General features: G+C 41.5%; 1 protein-coding gene across 1 annotated transcript; it reads left to right on the top strand.

The window, feature by feature from the left end:
• Positions 1 to 10553: 10553 nt before the first annotated feature.
• Positions 10554 to 18688, top strand: ufl1 (UFM1-specific ligase 1). The gene is made up of 19 exons (XM_072440164.1): positions 10554 to 10743; positions 10917 to 11062; positions 11135 to 11163; positions 11660 to 11754; positions 11832 to 11946; positions 12043 to 12173; positions 13730 to 13788; positions 13870 to 14016; positions 14421 to 14596; positions 15609 to 15788; positions 15873 to 15999; positions 16078 to 16200; positions 16831 to 16951; positions 17023 to 17189; positions 17403 to 17533; positions 17607 to 17687; positions 17831 to 17916; positions 17991 to 18171; positions 18379 to 18688. The coding sequence occupies exons 1-19, from the start codon at positions 10667 to 10669 to the stop codon at positions 18559 to 18561; spliced, it is 2355 nt and encodes a 784-aa protein (XP_072296265.1). The 5' UTR covers positions 10554 to 10666; the 3' UTR covers positions 18562 to 18688.
• Positions 18689 to 21862: the final 3174 nt, after the last annotated feature.

Genomic DNA, 21862 nt, shown 5'->3' with positions numbered 1-21862 from the left:
AACACAATGTGAATATAAAGTGTTTCTTCCTTCTGTTCGTCTGTTGTATTCGGCTTCAACTCAGTCAAAGTGCTTTTTTTCTTGTTACAGAATATTCAGCTTTACTCATCGGGTTTTCTCAAGATATAACAGTAATTATTTTAGTTTAGAAAATGTATTGAGTCGATACAAAATAGATGTAATATATAATAACAGTGAAATATAAATCATTTTCTTCTGCTTCATGAACCAATTCGAAGGACTGAACTGGTCTGGACTTCAGTGGTTACAGCTTAAAGTACAGAAACAGAAATCAGGTGAAATTGCCTTTAATGTTGTAGGTTTCAGGTTTTTTATACTTGGTCTGTTTATAATAAATAGTGATAGGCGTAATTACCTTTTGTGTGCACATGTTCAAAATTATAGGGTCACTATTTTCCTTTCCCACTCAAACCTTCAACATAGACTTTACATTTCATCAAATATATGAAATAAGGTAAATACACTGCTCTGTGACCCTTTTTAGCCCATAGTTTGAGAATCACCGCTTTATAACGACGTTCACACTTAACAGAGACTCCTGGCACTGCCGTTTTCTCAAGTGTTGGACTTCGTGCAGCTGTCTCACCTCTAAATCTACAAACTCAGAAAACATCGCAGCATCGCCTGCTCTGATTGGCCAAAGATCAGAGACTATAAAGACTATGCAGATTGCTGTTTACAACACCTTCATTCTGCTTTAAACTGTTTATTTAATCAAGTTTTGTATAAGAGACTGATCTAAAATTATACTTAAAATGTAACAGTATAGTAACTAAATTCTAAGTATTTTTATTTGTTTTACTTCAGTACAGATTAGGCGGCAGTACTTATTGTAATTGAGTACTGTACTTTTACTTAAGTACAAATACCAGACTGAAAATGTAGAAGGAGAGCTTCAGTCTTCTCCTTCTCAAACATATTTTGATTTGCTCCCTATGATTGTATTGTCCCTGTTTGAGACAATATAAATACATTAAAATAAATATATATATATGGAAGAATGATGGGCAATACTGCATGTCTGCTGCCTGTGTTTGCAGTCAAAGTGTTTATGTTCATTCTGTTGCATCACTGGTCATTTTAGTAGAGCTGTAGTTCAGTTTATTTTGCAGTTTAGCCCAGAGTTCACTCTTCTAATCGGTGCGTAATGCAGAGAAGCGCTGATGCTGCAAAGTGCTGAGGAGTGTGGTAAAGTTGGGCAACTTATCAGGACATTTGGGCTAAAAACCAAAGTGTGACCAGGCTGTGGAAGAGCTGAGAGCGTTTGTGTGCATGAGGAAAAGAGCCGCACCGCTGCCATGGAGATATGCATCACATCCTTTTTTTTCTTAAGGATTCCAGCTGTAATTAGCTGACTATGGGAGAACATCAATTGTGCTCTCGGAAGTTTGTCATCTTGTCAACAGCCATAGCAATCAATCAATGTTTTAAAGAGGAGCTTTATGATCACAAAGGGAAAAGCACCGGGATGACTGCAGCTGATTGGACCTTACAGAAGCGAACAAATTACCTGATGGATTTTACATGAACAAGTAACAGTGAGTAAACTGTCATCTGATGAAGACAGCAGTGCCACTACAGCGTGCTACGTTTCAAAGGCTGTTGGTGTGTGTTAGGCCACTTTCCTTCTGTGCAGTGAAACCCTAAATTTAACCATAATGTTCAGTTTTTGACGTGAATTTGTGCGTTGGCCCTTGTGCATGTGTTGGTTTATCTGTTGATCTGCGTTGCTGTGATGGATGCCATTGTGTGTGGAGGAGGGTCTGCAGTGGTAATGTCATGTTTATCTGAACCACAGTCTGTTTTGTGCACTTTGTATTTCCCCAGCGCAGTGGAAATTATGAGAAATGTTGATTTGAAGCACAAAAACAGCCAGTTCATAATGCATATTCCACCCACTCATCGAGAACCGTTTGGCACACAGCAGCGCAGCCCCGTGTCCAGGGCACGAAGCACGGCTTGCAAATGCTAAAAATTAGATTTGGTGTAGTTTTAGTCTAGATTGAAGGGCCCTGGTCGGTGGCGTGCCTCTACAGGCTGGTGAGCAGTACTACGGGAAGTTTGGTTCTTCTTCTCCCACTGCTTTTCATTGTTTGACTGTTTTCAGAGGCTCGTTCATGCTCCACTCTATGACATGAGCTTTTAGAATCAGGGCAGACAGCAGCTTCTTTTAAAGGAGGACAACACAGCCTCAAACCACGCTGAATAAACCTGTGTGGGAAGCTTGGATGGTTGCAGGTTTTGCCCTGACTGCGCATGTGCAGAATGTCAACAAACTGACTTAAAATCTGACTTTTAGAGACAAGTTTTGTAGCTTTATTTGTAGCTAAGGCTCTGCTCACATTTTGTTAAAATATCTATCTAAAAAAACTAATTATTGTAAATTTTACAATAATTAGTTTTTTTAGATAGATATTTTAACAAAATAGATCACTAATTTGTGTAATGAATCGATCTGCAAAGTGAGAGTTCTTACTCCATTCAGCAGATTTTGCAGGTGTTGGAGTTTAGCTCCATGTGTTAGGTAAAAATTGGTAACTCTAAATTGGCCCTAGTGAATGAATGTGAGAGTGAACTGTCTGTAATGTCTATGTCTCTGTGTTGGCCCTGCGACAAGTTGGCCACTGTCCAGGGTGTACCCCGCCTAAGGCCCGAAGTCACTGGGATAGGCTCCAGTCACCCGCGACCCCAAAAGGGAACAAGCGGTAGAAAATGGATGGATGGAGTTTAGCTCAGTGGGATAGGTGACTGCCCTTCATGTGAGAGACTGGGGTTTGAATTATTATTTTTTTTGCTTTTGTGTGCAAATGTTATCCACTAAATAATGATGAATAACAAACATCCCATGTCTGCTTGCTCATCCATAAAAGTCACAGCACACTGAGGGAAAGCCCCTGGGCCCGTGCCCGATTGGACCATTGGATAATCTGGGTTATGGTATCACAGAGGCGGAGCCAGACATTCTAAACATCCGGGGCTTAGCCCAAAAAGAAAGGGAGGGGTTCATTCTGGCCAATACTATGTGGTTTTAGTGCAGTTACATACAGTAACCCTCCAAAGTCAAAGACAGCCTTCTGAGAGAGCTCCTCCCTCCAAAAAACATAGAACAGAACAGCAGAGGTGACATTTAGTTATTCAAGAAATTGTACATCTTGGTGTTCTTTAAAACAATCAGTGACAAAACAAATATGAAAAACACACCCCAGACAGTGCTTGAACTCACATCACTAATGTCCACAGACTGATGCTCTGCTAACTAGGCTAGTCAGCCTATAGACATCACATCTATCATTAGCAAACACCTTCCTCAGTGATCTGTTTGTCCTGTAGTTTCTCTGCTTTAGCTAGATGAATAAAACCTGAGCCACTGCTACAACCACAATGAATTCATGGTTTGAACGATCATGTGCTGTTGTTGTCTATTCTACGTTAGATAAACTTTGTTTTTCAGCACATGTTCTGAATGTCTCTTTTTTCCAGTTGATCTGCTCTTGTGTCCTTCACTTTTTGCAAAACCTCACTTAAATGATAGAAAAGGCCAGGTTGGCCAAAATTGGTCAGATTGCGTGACGTGCTGTAAACACTTTCGTGACGTGCTGTAAACACTTTCTATGCTCCCGCCTACTTTCTACATGCAGCCAATCATACATCAGTTCAACAAAAATAACCAATGAAACGGGTAAAGAGCATTGAAGCCACTGATGGATTCGAACCCTAGTGCATTTTTAAAAGATTAAAAGATCCGGGGCTTTTGGACAAAGATCCGGGACTCAAGCCCCAAAGCCAGGGCCTGGCTCTGCCCATGTGGTATCACCAGGCTCTTGTTCTGTTTTTACAGTAGTATTTGTATTACTTTATTCATTTATTTTGTACCCCCAAAACTGTTATAATGACCATAACTAAAATGAAATACATATAAAAACATGAACACTGCCTCAGTTACAAAAGAAACGTCAAAATGAGTTCCTTTGTGATTAGTCTTCTTTATCTCACTCCTCAGGTCACATGGCCAACACTCAGGTTCTTTTTTACCATGCAAAACTGTAAAGCTGAATTTCCCTTTGAGGATAATACACTAACTAATGTGCTCCTGACAGCTAACCCTTCCCGTTTGTGCTAGTTAGCCCACAGCTCTACATGTCAAATATTCCGGAGTTAGCATTTTGAGCGAGAGTGATGCTAGGGCTGGAGGGTAAGGTTGCTATGTGTTACTATACTTTATTTACATAGGCCACCGAGGGGTCACCTAGCACTGTGGCCTTTTCAAACAAGTGCTGAGATTAGAAGCCTGACCCTCAATGAGCAAGTCCTGTGCGACAACGCAAAGTGCAGCCTCATAAGTCATTAGTGATTCTGGAAAGGCTTCACAGCAGTGCGAATAACCACAGGCTCAAGTCTGTACATGCGAAAATTGGGTTAAAAAAACACTGTTCTACAAGATATATGAACCAGTTTTGCTAAGTGTGTAAAGAAGATGGAGCCTGAGGTTAGAGCTTTTGATTAAAGGGCAAAGAATGTAGTTCAAGTCAGTTGAGAAATTATGATATTAAAGGACACTATGTAAAAAAAAAATAACCACGTTATAACAGTGTTTCCTTATCAAAAACATATGAGTTTAGTTTAGTCTGTATTTGAAGGGATAATGTAGAGCCATTAAGTTCAAGTTCGAAAGTCCTCCCCCTCTGTGCGTCAAAAACACTCCCCGATCTGTGATGTCATAGGGCTCTGCTGTTTTAAGTCCATAAAATTATTGCTAGACTCCATAGAATCACTATCATTACAACTACGTTCCTGCATTATGATGTCAGAGGCAAGCATTTATTTATCTCACCTACTGCATGTCATTCCCTTTGCAGCCAGTAGATGGAGCTGAAACAAAATTCATGGCGTGGGAGTTCAAACCAACTAAAGGCAATCAAGAGCATATTTAAAGGTCAATAACAATACAAACAATGAGTAATATTTGGCCTTTAAACAGGTAGGTTACAAATATGTATGGCTATTGTATCATGTTGGATGAGAACTATAGGGGAACAACTGAGTGTACACATTCTCAAGCAGTTGTTTCTCTGTTGCGGTTCAGGTGTGAGAGGCCAGGACTTACAGTTCATTCTGAAACATGTTTTTCACTCTAAAAATCAGATACAGTCACTTTTTGAGGATTTGAGCGATCCAGTAAAGTGAAAACTGCTCAATAGCACATGAAACCAAGAACCGTATACCTTGTAGGCCTACCTTCACTAGACTTATTTCGGTCATTCTACAGCTTAAATTGCACTTAAGTTACGTTGCTGACCGCTTACTAAGAAAGCATGTGTCCTGTCTAATCACTTACCACCATTTCAATACATGCAGGTATAAAAAGAAATGCATTAATTTCTTTATTTGAGCAACTTGTAAGAAGACAATGTTGAAGAAACGTGCAACAGATGGATAAGATTAAAAATAATAATAATGTTAATAATACAATTAAACAATGTCCCAATGAAGTAGGCAGAAGTAAAAACATATAAAACACCAACCCCCAAATCTTCTTTTACATATCAAATCTTTAGAGCTAAAAACAAGAAAGATAGAGTCAACATGTAAATTTTGCTGTTTTAAGACAAATTATTCCATCCGGATATGAAGTATTTTGTGAGGTTCTTTTCCCATTTGTAATATATTGACTTGATTAATCGCTAGGGCCATGAATATCAGGTGAGGTGATAGTGACCCAGTTCTATAAGGAATGTGTCTGAAATCATCTTGACCATAGTGCCACCAGGGCCCCGCTCCTCCGCCAAACCCTCAGTGACGTCGCCCTCACGGCGCATCACTCATTAAAGAGTCTGGTGTAGAAAAATATGTATTTATATTGCAACATAAAACCCAGCGTGCGATTAGATCAGAAGTCCAGGTCTGCTGTCTGTGAAGCGGGCCAGCCATTTTCTCTGGGGCTGCATTATTCTGAAACACCATATGATGCAATCTGAGAGGCAAACTGTCAGGACCGCGCTCCGACTCAATTTACCCACAGTAACAACTCAGTCAAGCCCACGGAGGGAAAACACAGCTGGGTTTGAGTTATTCCAGGAAAAGCTGCTGTTTCACACTTTCTTATTTTTTGTTCCACCAAATCTAAACATTGATGACCAGGTACTAATGCTAGAAAGTACACAAATACAATGTCAATATTATGATACAATTTTAATACTATGATGACATGCAGTGTGAACCTTTCCCGCTGCGACTCAGCTAATCTGATTGCTATACACTTTGATTAAGCTATGCATTTGTTTACTGAAGTCACAAACATTATGTAATGAAATAATGAGATTAGTGGAGCTGAATATATCATCAATCTCAGTCATGATCCATTGGTCCATTTGGTTCCAACCAAATATTTGTCCCCAAGGGATTTTAGAAAATGAATTCAAACTGTGAATTTAAATTAATTAAAGGCGGTATGGACGATTTTTCGGCGATTTGAGAACGCAGGCGGAAGTGCGCATGCGCACTCCCCCGTGTGGACTGATACAACACACACGTGCGTTTGTTTATTAGCGCAACAGAGCGCATTGCATCTCTCGTCTCCCGTAGATTTCCGTCTTCTTCTGCGTCAGCTCGAACTGTCTTTCTCCGTCTTCATTTTGCCCCGTACACCGAGGGAACTATATTATGATAGATCCATGCGCTTAGGCACGCGGAAACATGGGGACGAGCCTGACGCGGCTGCAGGTGAGCGATAGGTGCGTTTTATGATTGATACGTGGCAGGACTAATTATTTATCCACGCCACGAGGAAATATGATAAAAAATTTGCTGAAAAAAATTGTCCATACCATCTTTAACAATCGATACTGTCTTACATCTTTGTAAACAAAAATGTATATATACATATGTAGATTTTCATTATATGGCAGTAGCATCTTTGGGAACCACAGATCTAACCAGAGCTACTGTGTTTTGGCCACTTTCCTGTAAAATATAAAACACTAGGTATGGTGTGTTTCAAGTACCAATTCAAAAATGTCAATTTGCAGTTGATATTCCGGTTTCTGATAAGTTAAAGGATGAACTAAGACTTAATTTAATTAGCTATTTGTTTATGGATCAGGCTTAGTAACTACTTAATTAATACCTGAACCTCTGAATTAACTAGCTCCTTATTATGAGTTTGCATCATGCTCTATTCAGTCTGATAAAGGAGTAGTGGCACCAGCTACACTTGTTGCCTTTCCCCAAAAAAACATAAAAACTTTTAAACATGAAGCTTGTCTTGAATACTTGCTGTTGCTTCCATATCTTCTTAAATAAACATACTTCATGAGCTGTTGTGGTGAAACGTGGCGCTGAGGTCTTGAATAAGTTAATTCCTCCCACTCGCACTCACCCGCAGCGGTGGGATCTTAGCAGCACGCCGCCCACTCGCACCTGTGCATCCTCACAGAGCCATGAGCGCCCGAGTGTCGGAATCCAGCCGGTGTCAGTAAACGCCTCGCGCTCTCACTCGCCTGTATTTTTAACCTGAAGAGACGAGGTAGCACTGGGAACATCCACGAGCTGCGGGGAACAGCTGGCAACTCCCCAGGGTGCACTTTAGGCCGGGAAATATTAGCATATGATCACCAAGTATCAGAACTCTGCCTGAGGAACAAAATACTACGACGCAAGTTTTGTGTCAGTCAAATTTAAAGGTGTAGAGCGTTCAGAATTATACTCATGTAGATATAAAAAAAAGTCCGGGGCTGGGCGGGAGAAATCAAAAAGTATTCCTGAAAATACATATATAAATACTCTGAAAAGACAGGTCTGGTTAATTAAAGTAAGCAATGATAAATCTGGTGATGGGCGATACCACTGTCTTTTTATTTGATCCGATACCAAGTAATACTATTGATCCGATACCGATGCTACTGGGTTTTGTACCTAAATTCATGGAAACACCTCAACTATGAACAATTTGACATTGGCTCATTATTTACTTTCACCCTCTGCTTAAACTGAAAAGTAAATATATTTGCGGAAAACCTAAAATATAGGGTTCAGTCGCAGGAGGGTTCAGTCGCAGGAGGGTTCAGTCGCAGGAGGGTTCAGTCGCAGGAGGGTTCAGTTGCAGGAGGGTTCAGTTGCAGGAGGGTTCAGTCGCAGGAGGGTTCAGTCGCAGGAGGGTTCAGTTGTAGGAGGGTTCAGTTGCAGGAGGGTTCAGTCGCAGGAGGGTTCAGTCGCAGGAGGGAGTTGCACAGATCCACAGATGAGGCCAATTTGAAGATCTGGATCCAAATTGTTATGGACTTGAAATCCTTTGCATTTCAGTCCAGATTACGTCAAGAGGCACGATGGCAGGCACAGGATTATTAGGACAGAGAGTAAATTAGCTTCTTTGGGCATTCTCCTCTCTGGAATGTCTCTTAGTTTAGTCTCTTTCCTCCCCTGGTCCTTGGTCTTGAGAGATTTAGAAGAACGTGCTCAGGAGTTGATGTGGCCCTTTGTTTTTGCTTTATGCGTGTTGAATATTGGCGCGAAGTTTCAGACACTTCAGTGTTCTGAGTCAGCTGACAGAGGTGAGGATCTGGATCTGGAAGTTACACAGGTTAAAATGTTCACAAGACAATTTTTAAGACTAAAGTGTAAGTTAAATGAACAAGCAGAACAACTTGTATTGTAGAATTATCCTGTGAGAGTTCTGAATGAGACAGCTGATGGTCTTTTAAATGTCATGGCCAGGTAGGTATGTGGACCTCCAAAAAGGATCTGGTCAGCTATGGAGTCTTATCCAGCAACGAAAAGCTTGGTATTCCTGCCACCGTGGCAAAGCTCGGAGGTCATCTGCAGGTCGTCTACAATAGATTGCAGATACTTTATTTACTGCTTTTCAGAGAGTTATGACTGCCATTACTGTTACAAAGTCCAAAGCAATTAAGATCAAAGATTGTTTTTTTATACAATTTTATGTGGAATTCGGACATACGGACAAAGCACAAACCTCCTCAAACTCGCTTATTTATGTGAGATACTTTTATTTTAAGCACATGCTTTTTGCCGGGCTCATGGTTTGTGAACCCTCAAGTTGTATTTTCATAAATCACAAACTTATTCTGGAAAGTCAATTTACATATTTAATCATTATTATTTTTTTTATTTACATGTAATTCAAAGTTGTATTTATATAGTCCATGCCACTGGTGACATCATCATTTATGATAATTTATTTGGTTAGTTTAATTGGAAGATTGAAGGAAAGTTCCCTACATACTTTTATGGAAATTTGAAACCATACTTAGTAACATTCTCCATGCAGATGGATACGTTTTATGCCATACTGTGGAATCTTATAGAAAAGTTGACAACATTTCCATGGAAACAAGCGGGAGGTTCTCCTCCAAGCCAAGTAAATTGGCTAAACAGTTACATAATGTGTTTTAAAGTAGTCCAGCTCAATAACTCCCTATTAATTCCCTATTTATTTAATTCAAATTGTGAACAACTGGGAGTGAATTATTGTGTATCCATGGATTTAAGTTAAGTAAAGCACTTTCAGTTCAGCATTTAACTTCTTGATTATTTCATAGAAAACAACCTTATGTTTTACATACTGCATGTCTCCTTTTCCTGCCCATAGCCATCCTGCTTAGAAACTATATCCAGACTGCCTCTGTAGACTGTAAACTGTGCCATTTAAAAGAAAGTATGTTTTAAAATGGATGCCTAACAGGAGCATGATATGAGTAGATCAGGAAGGACAGAACTGTACTCCATTTGGACCATTACAGTATTACATCTCCCACCCACGTAGCCTCCATACATTTTCTAATCTAATAATTCTGCATTACATCCCTTTACCTTGAGTGGTCATTTTAATCTGAGCTGGAGGCTAACATTTTAGCACAGAAAAGCATATAATATATCCTAAAGTTTGAGCAAATCTACTTACAACTTTCAGTCTGGCTGCAGGGGCCTGATTAGCGTCCCAATGTACCAAAGACTGTACTTTATTAAAAAGGCACGAGGCTATCGCTGTAACGAGTCTGTTGTTTAAAAAAAAGTTTTGAAGAAATTACAACAGGCAACCGACTGTGAATATGTTAATTTGTTGTTTAAAAAAAATATATGCTGCTTTTCCCTTGTGTTTTTGTTTTTTCCAGTGCACCGTCCGTTACATTCATTATGGAACGTACTCTGTAGTAGACTGACCTCTAGAGGCTCAACCCGGTCACTGCAATATGGGAATACTGTAACCAACTGCCTGGCACTGTGGATGTGGCACACAAAAAATTATCATCATCATCACCACCGTCATCATAACCATAATTATAATATAAACAAAAAGGTTGAAGCAAAAATATGCGCTTGCTACTCTGTATTTTTTTTATGTTTCATATAAGCAACAAAGTTTAGTATTGATATTCATGTATGTATTTGCGTATTCAACACTTTGATAATAGAGTCAATATTTTTTAAATAATGTAATGTAACTGTAAAAAGTAAATTTGATGTAAATCGCTATCTTGAGCACTGTCCCTCCTGGCTTCCGTCGTACGTCACAGTATGTTGACGTGTGGCTAGCCTCAGAGCCTGTTAGCTCAGCGCAAACACACACGCCTCCATTGCGTTTCTTTTCGTTTGATTCGCAGTTTTTCGTGAAGGTTTGTAAAAGTGCAGAATGGCGGCGGACTGGGATGAGATCCGGCGCTTGGCTGCGGACTTTCAGCGCGCACAGTTTGCAGAAACGGTGCAAAGGTAAGCACAGCTGTTAGCATGAGGCTAAATCCAAATGTCCAAGCCTGTATTAAGTATAACTCGTATAGTGGCCCGAGCTCATCGTGTCATTAAATAAAACTATAAACGTTTATACAGTGGGTGTATAACAGTGGACATGGACTACAACTGCGATTAAACTTCTCCTTTAACAGGCTGTCAGAGAGAAATTGCATTGAGATCATCAACAAGCTGGTGGAGGAAAAGAAACTGGATGTGGTGCACACTTTGGACGGGAAAGAGTACATCACCCCGGCTCAGATCAGCAGAGAGATCCGGGAAGAGCTGTACGTGCACGGGGGTGAGTGGAGCTGCAACTCGGGCTGCTCCACATGCATTGGGCTGTATAACAAGTGTCTCCTTTGTGTTACAGGACGGGTCAACATCGTGGACCTACAGCAGGTGGGGCTTGCCTAATGTGTTACTCTTATTGTCCAAGAGAAATCAAAACATCCAACAACATCAGGTTAAACGCACACATGTGGAGAACAGCACAGACAAAACGGGGTTACGTCCTGGTCAGTTTGGTCTCATTGAGAAGCCACTGTTAAAAGAAAAAAAAAAATTAAAATATTAATTTTATTATTATAGTTGTCATTTTTACAGTGTTACAAAGTACAAATTCATTTTTAAAAAAGTAAGACCTTATCGTGACCAGAACTGAGTCATTGATGTATTATTAAGTATTCTGAAATCTTGTCTGGTCTTGTGGAAACTGTGTCTCATTCCACGCCTGGGTTAACGTTTGTAGCTTATACATTTGGATGTTTTTTTCAGAGTTAAATAGGCCCCTGCGCTCCATCTGAAATTACGACATCATAGATTTCTAAAATGTCAACGAAACCTATAAATAAACCATAAACGGATCAAACCACCTGCTTTTTCTGTTTCATTTCAGATCATTAATGTGGACTGGGTACATGTTGAGAACAGGGCCAGCGACATCGCCCGGTCACAAGGCATTCAGCTTGTTCTGGGGCAACTTATTGACGAGTGAGTATATTCATGTGACTGGTTCTGGTCCATAGTCAAAATACATGCATGTACAGTATTATGTTTTCTGTGTACAGTGGATACCTGGATCGTTTGGCTGAAGAGGTGAATGACAAGCTGCAGGAGGCTGGTCTGATCAGCATAGCGGAGCTGTGTAAGAACTATGACCTGCCGGGAGACTTTCTCACTGATGTGAGTGACACACTGGGCTCTGGAGTTCTATTTAGCGTATTTACATATTTTATTGTATAAACCTATTAACTAAAAGTGTGTGTCATTTGTTCAAAGGAGTTGTCCAAGCGTCTGGGAAAACTCATCCAGGGAGAGTTGGATCAGTACAACAGAGGCATCATCTTTACTCAAGCGTTTGTGGCTCGACACAAGGCCAGAATACAAGGTCTCTTCAGTGCAATCACACGGTACGCTCCAAATGAGGTCTATGTCAGGCTCACGCTCTGAAAAGGATAGTTTGTGTAAAGAGATTTGATTACAATACAACAAGCACCAGGACCTAGTCAACAGATGAACAGATTTAGTAATTGTATTTATTTATATTGTGGTCCAATCAATATGTAATATCTTAGATTTAGCGCATTGCTTAATTGATCGTGATGAGTGTGCCAAAATATTGAAATATGCTGTATCAATCTATCGCCATTAGTCATTTTTTGTGTAATTTGCTGGATTATTTTGTGACAGAGCTACAATTTGGTTGCTTGTTTGGAGAACATGAACTTGTTTATGCCAAACATTTGTCATATTCCCTGTTTTGATGATGGAAATGGGTGTATTTCATTTGAGGTTTGTACAGGTCGTAGTTTAACAAAACACATTAAAACATATTTGGTTCTTTCAAATTGTGATACGTCGTAGAATATCATAAATACAGTTGCACTGATTATCTGAAATTTTGATCTGTCTATGTTTATATAAAATGTACCTATTTTTTATTAAAAAGGGCTTTTGATAATATGACATTTGACCAAATCTATCTAGTTTTTAGGATCAATTGAGTTTCCTTGGCAATTTCAGGCACTAATGTGCTTTTGCTCATCAATTAACCGCTTGGGTTACGTTATATGTGTGCCGTTCATGTCCGCGTTATGCAGCGGTGCATCTGGTGCCACTTTCAAACGTGACTTTGACAAAACCATCATGTGATTGGGTCGATCGATTGGCGCACCTCTAATCATTCACAATATATCAATTATCACATATATTGCCCTTTTATGAAATTTCGAACTGTGAGCTAGGTATCATGTATCGTATGTGCACGGTAGTCTCTGTTTGTCCCTGGCTGTGGCTCCAGCGTACCACTCGGTGATGGAGGAGGTGAGGATGGACTCAATAATGGCCGTGTAGAACTGCATGGTGGGCTCTCATTTAAGGTCCTGAGTGATGTAGTGCCGAGGAAGCAAAAGGAGTTCTCGTGGTGATGGGGGAGTCCGTCAGGACAGGTGGAGCCTGTGTCTTTCATGAATGTCTGGATCGTCCAGGTTGTTGCTATAGCACCAGGTCACCATCCTCCTCTTGCAGAACAAACTTAGTTTCATGAAGTTGTGGTGGGAGGGTTGGAGATGCAGCAGTTGGTGTGAAGTGAGAAGAGCAGAGGAGAAAGCACACAACCCTGTGTACATCCTGTACTGATGATCCGAGGGTCTGAGACTTTCTCTATGGTCAAAGTCCAAGTGCTTTTGCTCTCCCACACGACAGACTGCTTGGTGAAAATTGGTCGTCCACTTTCACACAACACTTGTCCTGCTTCAAAGTGTCACCAGATTGAAGTTGTCCCGGAGCGGTCATTTAATGCAGTTCAGTTCATTTCCCTCGAGAACCTTCTTACATCAACATAACTAGTACAGTGTGAAGATGACTTCACCCACAAAGAGTTGTGGTTCAACTTCACCATGCTTTGCTTTCAACAGACTTTCCAGTATTTGGTGGTATGAAAGTTTCTGTTTTGTTTTTTCTGCAGGCCGACACCTGTCAGCAGCATGATTGGGACATTTGGATTCCAGGAGCATCTCCTCTACTGTAAGAACGCCCTGTGTTTCTGCACACTGACAGTTTGTCTGGAGTATTGTGTATTCTAACATGGCAGCCCTGTCTCACCAGCTGTCCTGGAGGAGTTGGTAAACACTGGACGTCTGAAAGGAGCGGTTGTTGGAGGCAGACAGGACAAAGCTGTTTATATCCCTGATATTTATGCCAGAACACAGAATGCTTGGGTGGACTCTTTCCTTCAACAGAACGGATATTTAGGTACGGTTTAGGGGGTTTAGCGGCTTTGGGTATGACTTGGACAAAACAAACTCAATTTGTTTCTGGTCACAATTCAATATCCAGCTCTGTTCAACTTATTGTTTAGGTTTTTATTGTTATAGTTCTTTATTGGGGTTCAGAATCATCTCGGGGCCCTTAATAACAATTAACCCTCCAAAGAGCTAAAGTATAAGACAAACATTTTACCACAGGCTATCAGAGAGCGTTACCTGCTCTGGAGCTCCTCATACATCGCCTCATACATCATACAAGTGGTATTCTGTATGAACTTGATTGATGATCCAATTACACACTCTATTACACGGTGGATATGCGTCCACATTGAGAGCTTATTTTCTGCTCTTTTATGAACACTTGATGAGTTTCTCTTTCTCATTGTTCAGAGTTTGATGCCCTGGTGCGACTGGGCATCCCTGACCCCATCAGCTACATAAAGAAGCGGTACAAGTCCAGTAAACTGTTGTTCCTGCGAGCGGCCTGTGTGGGCCAGGGTTTGGTGGACCAGGTGGAGGGCTCTGTGGAGGAGGCGGTCAGCTCTGGCTCACGGACCGACATCCAGGTTTGCTTTTTTATCCACTGAAGACAATATTCCTCCTTCACCCCATTTCTGACATTGCATTTGACACATTAGATTCACTTTGATTTCTAAATACTTTTTTTTAATGCTAAACATGCTATTGGTTATTGATTAACTTTGTTAAAACATAAATGAAATGGTATAAAGAGAAATATGTTGGCAAAAAAGTTAGCCTATAATAAAAATAGTAGGGCTGCAGCTATCAATTAGTTTAGCAATCGAGTAATCGGTAAATTTTTTGTACATTCCGTAAACCATTAAAAAGCATATTAAATATTGTTTTTAATAAATGTTATAGTTCATAATAATAAACAAATAAGGAGTTTCTGCTTTAAATAATACATTTTATTCTTCAATTCACCTAAGTTTGTCCCCAAAACGGCAACATTTCACTTCAATCCAAACTTTTCTGTTTGTCTATAAAGAATAAATATAAAAGGACTAATTAACTTAACTAACCTCTGCATTTTGTAATTTTGCAACATTAGCTCTGTGTGCCATTCACTTTAGCCTCTGTGTCTTTCTGTTTCATCATCGCGGTTCTCCTGCTGTTTCCATGGATGTATCGGCTGTTTCAGAGCTCAACAGTTTGTTGTGTGAAAGAGCGCGGAGGACGCGAGTATGAAACAAGACACGGAAGCTAAAGTGAACGTCACACAGAGCTAAAGCTGCAAAATGATTTCAGAGTTACAGCTCAAAACGCCGTGCTCTTTCACAGCAAAACTCCGAGTCGCATTTGTGAGTTCAAAACACAATGTGTTGAGCTTTAGCTGCTGTAGCTCCCACGGAACAAGCTCTGTGTGAAACAAAAGCCACACGTTGTTCCGTGCGCGCCACAGAGTCGCGTGTTTTTAATTCAATATGTAAATTAAACGAGTCATCGAGGCAATAAAATAATAATCAAAGCTTTTTTGTCATCGATTTACTTTACAAGCCTAAAAATAGGCTGTCAATGGTCTTGTGAATGAAACAATCCGATGCTGTTTTTGTTCAGCCCATTCTGCCGAGCTGCTTCTCGGAGGAGGACGTGGGGATGCTGATAAACCAGGCCATGAGGAACATCAACGCTCAGTCTTCAGCACGAGTTCTGGGAGGAACCGTAGTGGTCAGCGAGAAGTTCCTCAGCAGCTGCCTCTCTCTGTTCGATGAAGCCATGCAAAAGAAGGCTCTGAAGGTACATGTCAAACACAATGTGGAAATGGAATCGCTCTAAAATGAAAGCCTAAACTGGTTATTTTGTTTCTGTTGAACCTAACAGGAGGTTAAGAACAATCCAGTGTTCCTGATCACAGAGGATGACATTAAACAGGCCTCCATGTTGTCTGAGAGCTCCGGCCCGTCCAAAAAGGAGAAAAGGGACGCGGATCGAAGAAAGAAGGCGACAGGTTCACAAACACTCCTGGAATGATGTCTGTTTTTCTCTCCACGAGTCGGTGACAAACAATCTGTTCTTTTTGTTCCAGAGGGCAGTGGCAGTGTTAAAGCCGGAGGAGGTGGAAATGCCAGAGAAGTCCGGATACGTAAAACTAAAAAGAAGGGGAGGAGAGATGATGACAGTGATGAGGAAACTGGATCTGCTCAACAAAGTATGTACAGGACTGACAGGAATCAATGCTTTTGGCAGCACAGATTGTTTGAAGTAAAAGCTAACTTCGTTTTAGCCTTCGACTGTGGGAGGATTTATTTTTTGTCAACTTCATTGCAGAAGATGGATAGTTTTATTCATCCCCACAGGGAAGTAGATTTGCAACAACACTTCAACAAGTAAATGCAAAACACTCAATATAAAACTGACACAATTAGACAGACACACCAGGGACTTAAATGCTGTTTAACACTTCCACTGCTCTCACTACAGCGAGGAAAGGTGAAAAGTATAGTATAAAGTATCTGAGTATAAGTCTCTGAACACCCTGCGATGTTGCAACTTCTCCCACTTGAGTTTTTCATCAGGTGCATTTCAAACACCTGTGTTCCTCCCTGTGCCTGTGGCAGCAGCACAGCCACTCTGCAGCGCACACAACTGTCATCGTTGAGTTGATTCTTGCTCGAGACACTTTCTGTTGTATCTTTGACACTTTGCCCTAATCGTGACAGGACATAATATGTACAGTGTTCAAAAGCATCAAGAAACTGCTTATTTACTTGAATGGTACAATATGTATCGCTAACATTTCTTGTTTCACATCAAATAAAGTTGGTGCCTTTTTGTCCAGATCGCAACAAACAGACTGAAGTCCCTTTCATGGCAGAGGACGAGGTCATAACTGTGTTGGAGCAGCGCCTCACAGACTGTCCTGAAGACATCCTCTCTGAGCTGGCGGAGAATCTGCTGCGGTAAGTCCAATGAGCCGAGTTTGTGGTTGTACTCTTCCTAGTTAATACTGGCTAATTGTTCTGCCCCTCAGACCTCTGACTAAGAACTACCAGGAGGTCCTCAGGACAGTCTTCATGTCCTCCAGCAGCTCCCCGTCAGGGGCCAGCAAAAAGAAGAGCATGAAGGACCTACAAGAGGAGATCTCCAGTCTGTACAACAACATCCGGCTCTTCGAAAAGGGCTCCAAGTTCTTTTCAGGTGAACTACCTACAATGGGCTCCACACTGGCTAAATGTTATACCTTAACAAGCTTTCAGCTTAGAAAATATCTGTAATTATATTATACGTAACTCTTAAACTTATAAGAATTACCATATCACACTTTGGTGTTCTAAATCTTTACAAGCTTTATTTTGTGGCTGTATCAAATCAAAGGTTTGTATTAAAGATGTGTTGTTCTGTTTCTTGCAGATGAGACTCAGGTGCTCGTTGCTAAGCACGTGCTGAAGACCGTGTGCTCGGATGTGACTAACATCCTGGTGAACTTCCTGGCTGCAGACATGATGATGTCTGTGGAGAATCCCAGCTCCATCACACCTGAGGTCAGAAGTCCTGGTTTAGGAAGAAATATTTGACTTGTGCAAATACAATACGGTTATTTCACTTTTGTTTCAGGTTCGACTGAAAATAATCGGCAAACTCCCCGATGACACCAAAGGGCCTCTGATGAAACTGCACAATTCTCTGAACGGAAAAGTGAGTTCCACTAAACTTTGTTGTGTTGAAGGTGTGAAGAAGAGTTAGTCTGGATGTCTTTCTTGTGCCAGTGAAGATTATGCATTACACCTCTGCCTGTTTTTGATCCATTGTGATTTAATCATTTGTGCCTTTTTATTTAGTCTATTGAAGATTTCTTGACACACATTGAGAGCTCGGCTGAGGTGTGCAGCTTTATGTTGAAGAAGGCCGATAAGAAAAAGGAGAGGTATATTACACGTCTCACCTGAACGCCTTGGAGAGACCCTCATGACGGTGACGTGTGTGTGTGTGTGTGTGCAGACAGACCCTCTTCATGCACAGACAGGCCCTCCTGGAGCAGCTGAGGGACACGGAGGAGCCCGCTCTGGTGCTGCACCTCACCAGCGTGCTGCTGTTCCAGGCCTGTACCCAGAACATGCTCCACGCCCCGGGCCGCTGTGTGCCCCAGATCATCGGCACGCTCACAGGCCGCATCCCCACGGTACGAACACACGGGACAGAAGGGTGTGGTAGTTCTGCACATGGACTTAAGAGAGTTTCATTATGATAAACCCATGACGTTCTGTTTTCTGAGACGATGAGCATGTTTTGGTCGATAGAAATTTTGCTCTTTTGGCGTGTCCGTGTGTCCGAGCGTGAGGTGCTGCACGTGGACGAGTGTTGATGTCTCTGTTGCCGTGCGTTACAGGAGCAGCAGCAGCTTTTGTCCTCGTACCAGAGCCTGGTGGTGAAGCAGCTCGTGAGCCGCAAACAGGAGGATGGAGACCAGGACGAGCCCGACGAGGAGACCAGGGCGGTCCGGACCCAGATCCTGGCTCTGACTCCACAGGTCAAAGAGCTGGTCACGGCGCAGAAGAAGACTGAAGAATAACTCACTGCGTCTGTGGCTGATCCTCGTGGAAGTGATTCGCAAATCTCTGTGTGGGATGTCTGCTGTTTACTCTAATCCTCAATGAGGCTCTGATGTCCAAACAGTCATTAAAAGCTTACTGTCTTAAGTCGGGCTGTCTGCTGTCTGCTGTGCACACCCACGGTAACCATAGACACCCTCACGCAAACTGAGGTTGTTAGATTGTGTCACGGGACATATTCTTCTATAAATAAACACCCTCAAGTATTATTTACCTTAACCTTTTGAATGAGGTGAGAAATATCTGTGTTACACTTTTCTTTAAATTGATGCTTGAAGTGCGAGTTTCCAATCCAGCATTTATGTGGCACATTTTATGAACTTAACAAGTGCCCAGAAAACCATTAAAAAAACAAACGAATCAACAATGACTATGACTATCATTGCTCATAAAAGAATAATAAAACACGAAATGAATAAGCTAAAATAAAAAACATAAAAGACTAAAGAGTTTTTTTGTTTTTTTAAAGAACTTGTAAAAAGTGCAGAATTGAAAGATGAATGCTGCTGTAGCTGTGTTCTACATTGCTGACACTAGAGAAAACCAACACAAAGCCGAGCCGGTGGTTTGTGCTTTTATCTCTAAACGTCTTGACTTCTGTAATGCACTTTCATGGATATTATTTGTATTATATTTCACTGTACACTGGTATCAGACAAGCTAACCTGTCACTCTTACAGTTAGGCCTTTCCCATAGTCGGCCCCACACAACGCTCTTCCTCCCACATAAAGACCTTCAGTTGATGCTTTCAAGACTTTTTAAAAATGCACTTTTATTCACTAACATTTAACATATGAGAATTGTGACCGTCTTTTATAATTTTATATTGTATTTTATTTTTTTCAATATTGTGTTTGTTTTGGACTCTGAGCAGCACTGTGGAGACTTTGTGGTGGTAAAATGTGCTAAACAAATAAAGTTGGATTGGATAAAGAAGTATAGCTGCCCTTGAAATACCGATAGGTCTCAATAACAAGCCTAGCCTCCTTTGCTATTGATTCACTTTTCCAATGCTAATTTAATCTGTTGATTGATCTGTGAAAAATACTGATCAAATTTAGAATGGACAGTCAGTTTATCCTTTCTTTGATCAATGCACTTGACAGGTGTAATACTTTGCTGGTATAATGCGGTGGCGTGTGACCCCTTGTGGCTGCATTATGAATTACATAGATACATGGTACGGCCCCGTACTGTTGTGCCAATACTAATAATGCACACAATGTGGCTAAAATGTCTTGCTCCAGAACTTACTTATACAAATACTGCATTGTGATGGAGCACATTTGTACACTGTACTGCTACTGTAATATACTTGTATAGTATGTTTTAAGTTTAGCCGAGCCAGATACGAGGCGAGAGTGTCTTCAGACTTGTTTTATTGAACACGTGCGGGAACTCCGGAAGTACCGGTACGGATTGCAGTAGGGACATATTACGCGGTTGCGCAATACATTACATCCCCCTTTCTCAGAATAAAATAAACAGTTTAAAAGAACAGTCAACATTTTACATAGGACATTGAAATAAACTTTACTATCAATATATACATATATATCAAATTGTTCTTTTCTTTCCATATGCACATATTAACAGCAAAAATATGGCATTTCACAAATTCCTTTTATTTTTTCTTTTTTTTTTTAGATCAATACTAACAATAATAACAATAACTAACTAGGAAGGAGAGGTTGCCAGCACATCACTTCCACTTTGGAGTTTGTTTACGCCCTGACTATAAGTTCAGTTTATCCGGCGGTTTCACCACTCTGCCCCGTCTGGTTCGATATTGTTCACCTGTTTCAGTTTGTGAGCACTGGGGGCAACACACGGAGGGTGTAGAAGGCAGCTCTGGAAGGGAAGCACACTGCTGCTCCTTCGCTGCTGGTGTTCTCTCCGGTGGTACACACCAGGGCTCTTCATCAGGTGTGATGTGACGTGACCGGTTGGCAGTTGCGGTGCTGGTACGGAGATGTTGGCTGGTACGACGAAACAACTTGCCTCCACGGTCTACGATGTAGGAGCGTGGAGCACTGTGTGGCTGAACGACGACTGCCGGGGACCATTTCTGGCTGCCAGGATGTGGAGCCATCCTGACCTCATCTCCAGGTCGTAGATCTGGACGAGCACGTGCTGCTCTCCTGTCGTGGTAGAGTTTCTGGGTGCACTTTGTCTTGTCCAGTAGATGTTTTGTTTTGCAGGAATCATAGTTCATGGGTTTGAGTAGTGCACGCATGGTTGGTAATTTGTTGCGAGGTCTCCTGCCCATGAGCAGCTGAGCAGGTGACAGTCCAACTGATTCGAGCGGAGTTGTTCTGTAGTCTAACAGAGCAAGATGTTTATCTGGCGCTTTGCTCCACAGCCTCTTTACTGTTTGAACTGCTCGCTCTGCCTCACCATTGGAGTGCGGTGTGTATGGTGAAGATGTCTTGTGCTGAATACCATAACTTTCACAGAACTCCTTGAACTCCTCTGATGCGTACTGTGGGCCATTGTCCGTTCTCAAAATGGTAGGAATGCCATGCCTGCTAAACTGAGCTTTCAGCGCTTCGATGGTAGTGCGGCTGCGCTGATCTTTCAGCTGGTCAGCTTCAATATATTTTGAATAATAGTCCACTAGTACCACGTACTGCTTTTCCTCAAACTCAAACAAATCCGAAGCTACAACTTCAAATGGTAACTTGGGCGTTTCAGTTGGCATTAGCGGTTGCTTTGGGAGTTTGTTTTGAACTTCAGCACATTTGGAGCAGTTTCTGATCATGCTCTCAATCTCTGCACTCATTCCTGGCCAATATAGCACTTCACATGCGCGCTGTTTGCATTTCACCATCCCCAAATGGGACTGATGTATCAGGCCTAACATGTGTTTCTGCATGGTGGGGGGAACAACAATACGCATACCTTTGTACACGATGCTATCTGTAACAGCCAGTTGACTTCTTGAGTCCCAGTAGGGCTGCACAGGGATGGGCACATCTCTTCTGTTGTCCGGCCAGCCTTGTTGAATGATCTGTTGGAGAAGACTCAATTCATTTTTAGTAAGTGTTTGCAGCTCAGCATATTTCTCGTTGCTCACAGACAGAAAGCTGATCATGGAGACACACTCTAAGGAGCCTGCCTCTGGCGTTTTGTCGGACAGTTGTGCTCGTGACAGCGTGTCTGGTAGCTCCATGTCTTTGCCTCTCCTGTATTTAACTGTGATGTCATACCACTGGAGCCGCAATCTCATTCTTTGTAAGCACATTGGGGTCGACAGCAGC

This window comes from Eucyclogobius newberryi, unplaced genomic scaffold (assembly GCF_026437365.1).
Source record: "Eucyclogobius newberryi isolate DKJ021-1_F unplaced genomic scaffold, fEucNew1.0.hap1 SCAF_1, whole genome shotgun sequence".
Lineage (NCBI taxonomy): Eukaryota > Metazoa > Chordata > Actinopteri > Gobiiformes > Gobiidae > Eucyclogobius > Eucyclogobius newberryi.
The sequence above is the reverse complement of the archived record's forward strand: the minus strand, read 5'-3'. Positions and strand labels throughout refer to the sequence as shown.

Bases quoted from the DNA above. Each gene is read 5' to 3' on its own strand.
- ufl1 (XM_072440164.1), top strand. From the start codon at position 10,667: ATGGCGGCGGACTGGGATGAGATCCGGCGCTTGGCTGCGGACTTTCAG. The intron at 13,789-13,869 runs GTAAGAACGCCC...CTGTCTCACCAG, and splicing joins CCAGGAGCATCTCCTCTACT to CTGTCCTGGAGGAGTTGGTA. The intron at 17,190-17,402 runs GTGAACTACCTA...TGTTTCTTGCAG, and splicing joins GGGCTCCAAGTTCTTTTCAG to ATGAGACTCAGGTGCTCGTT.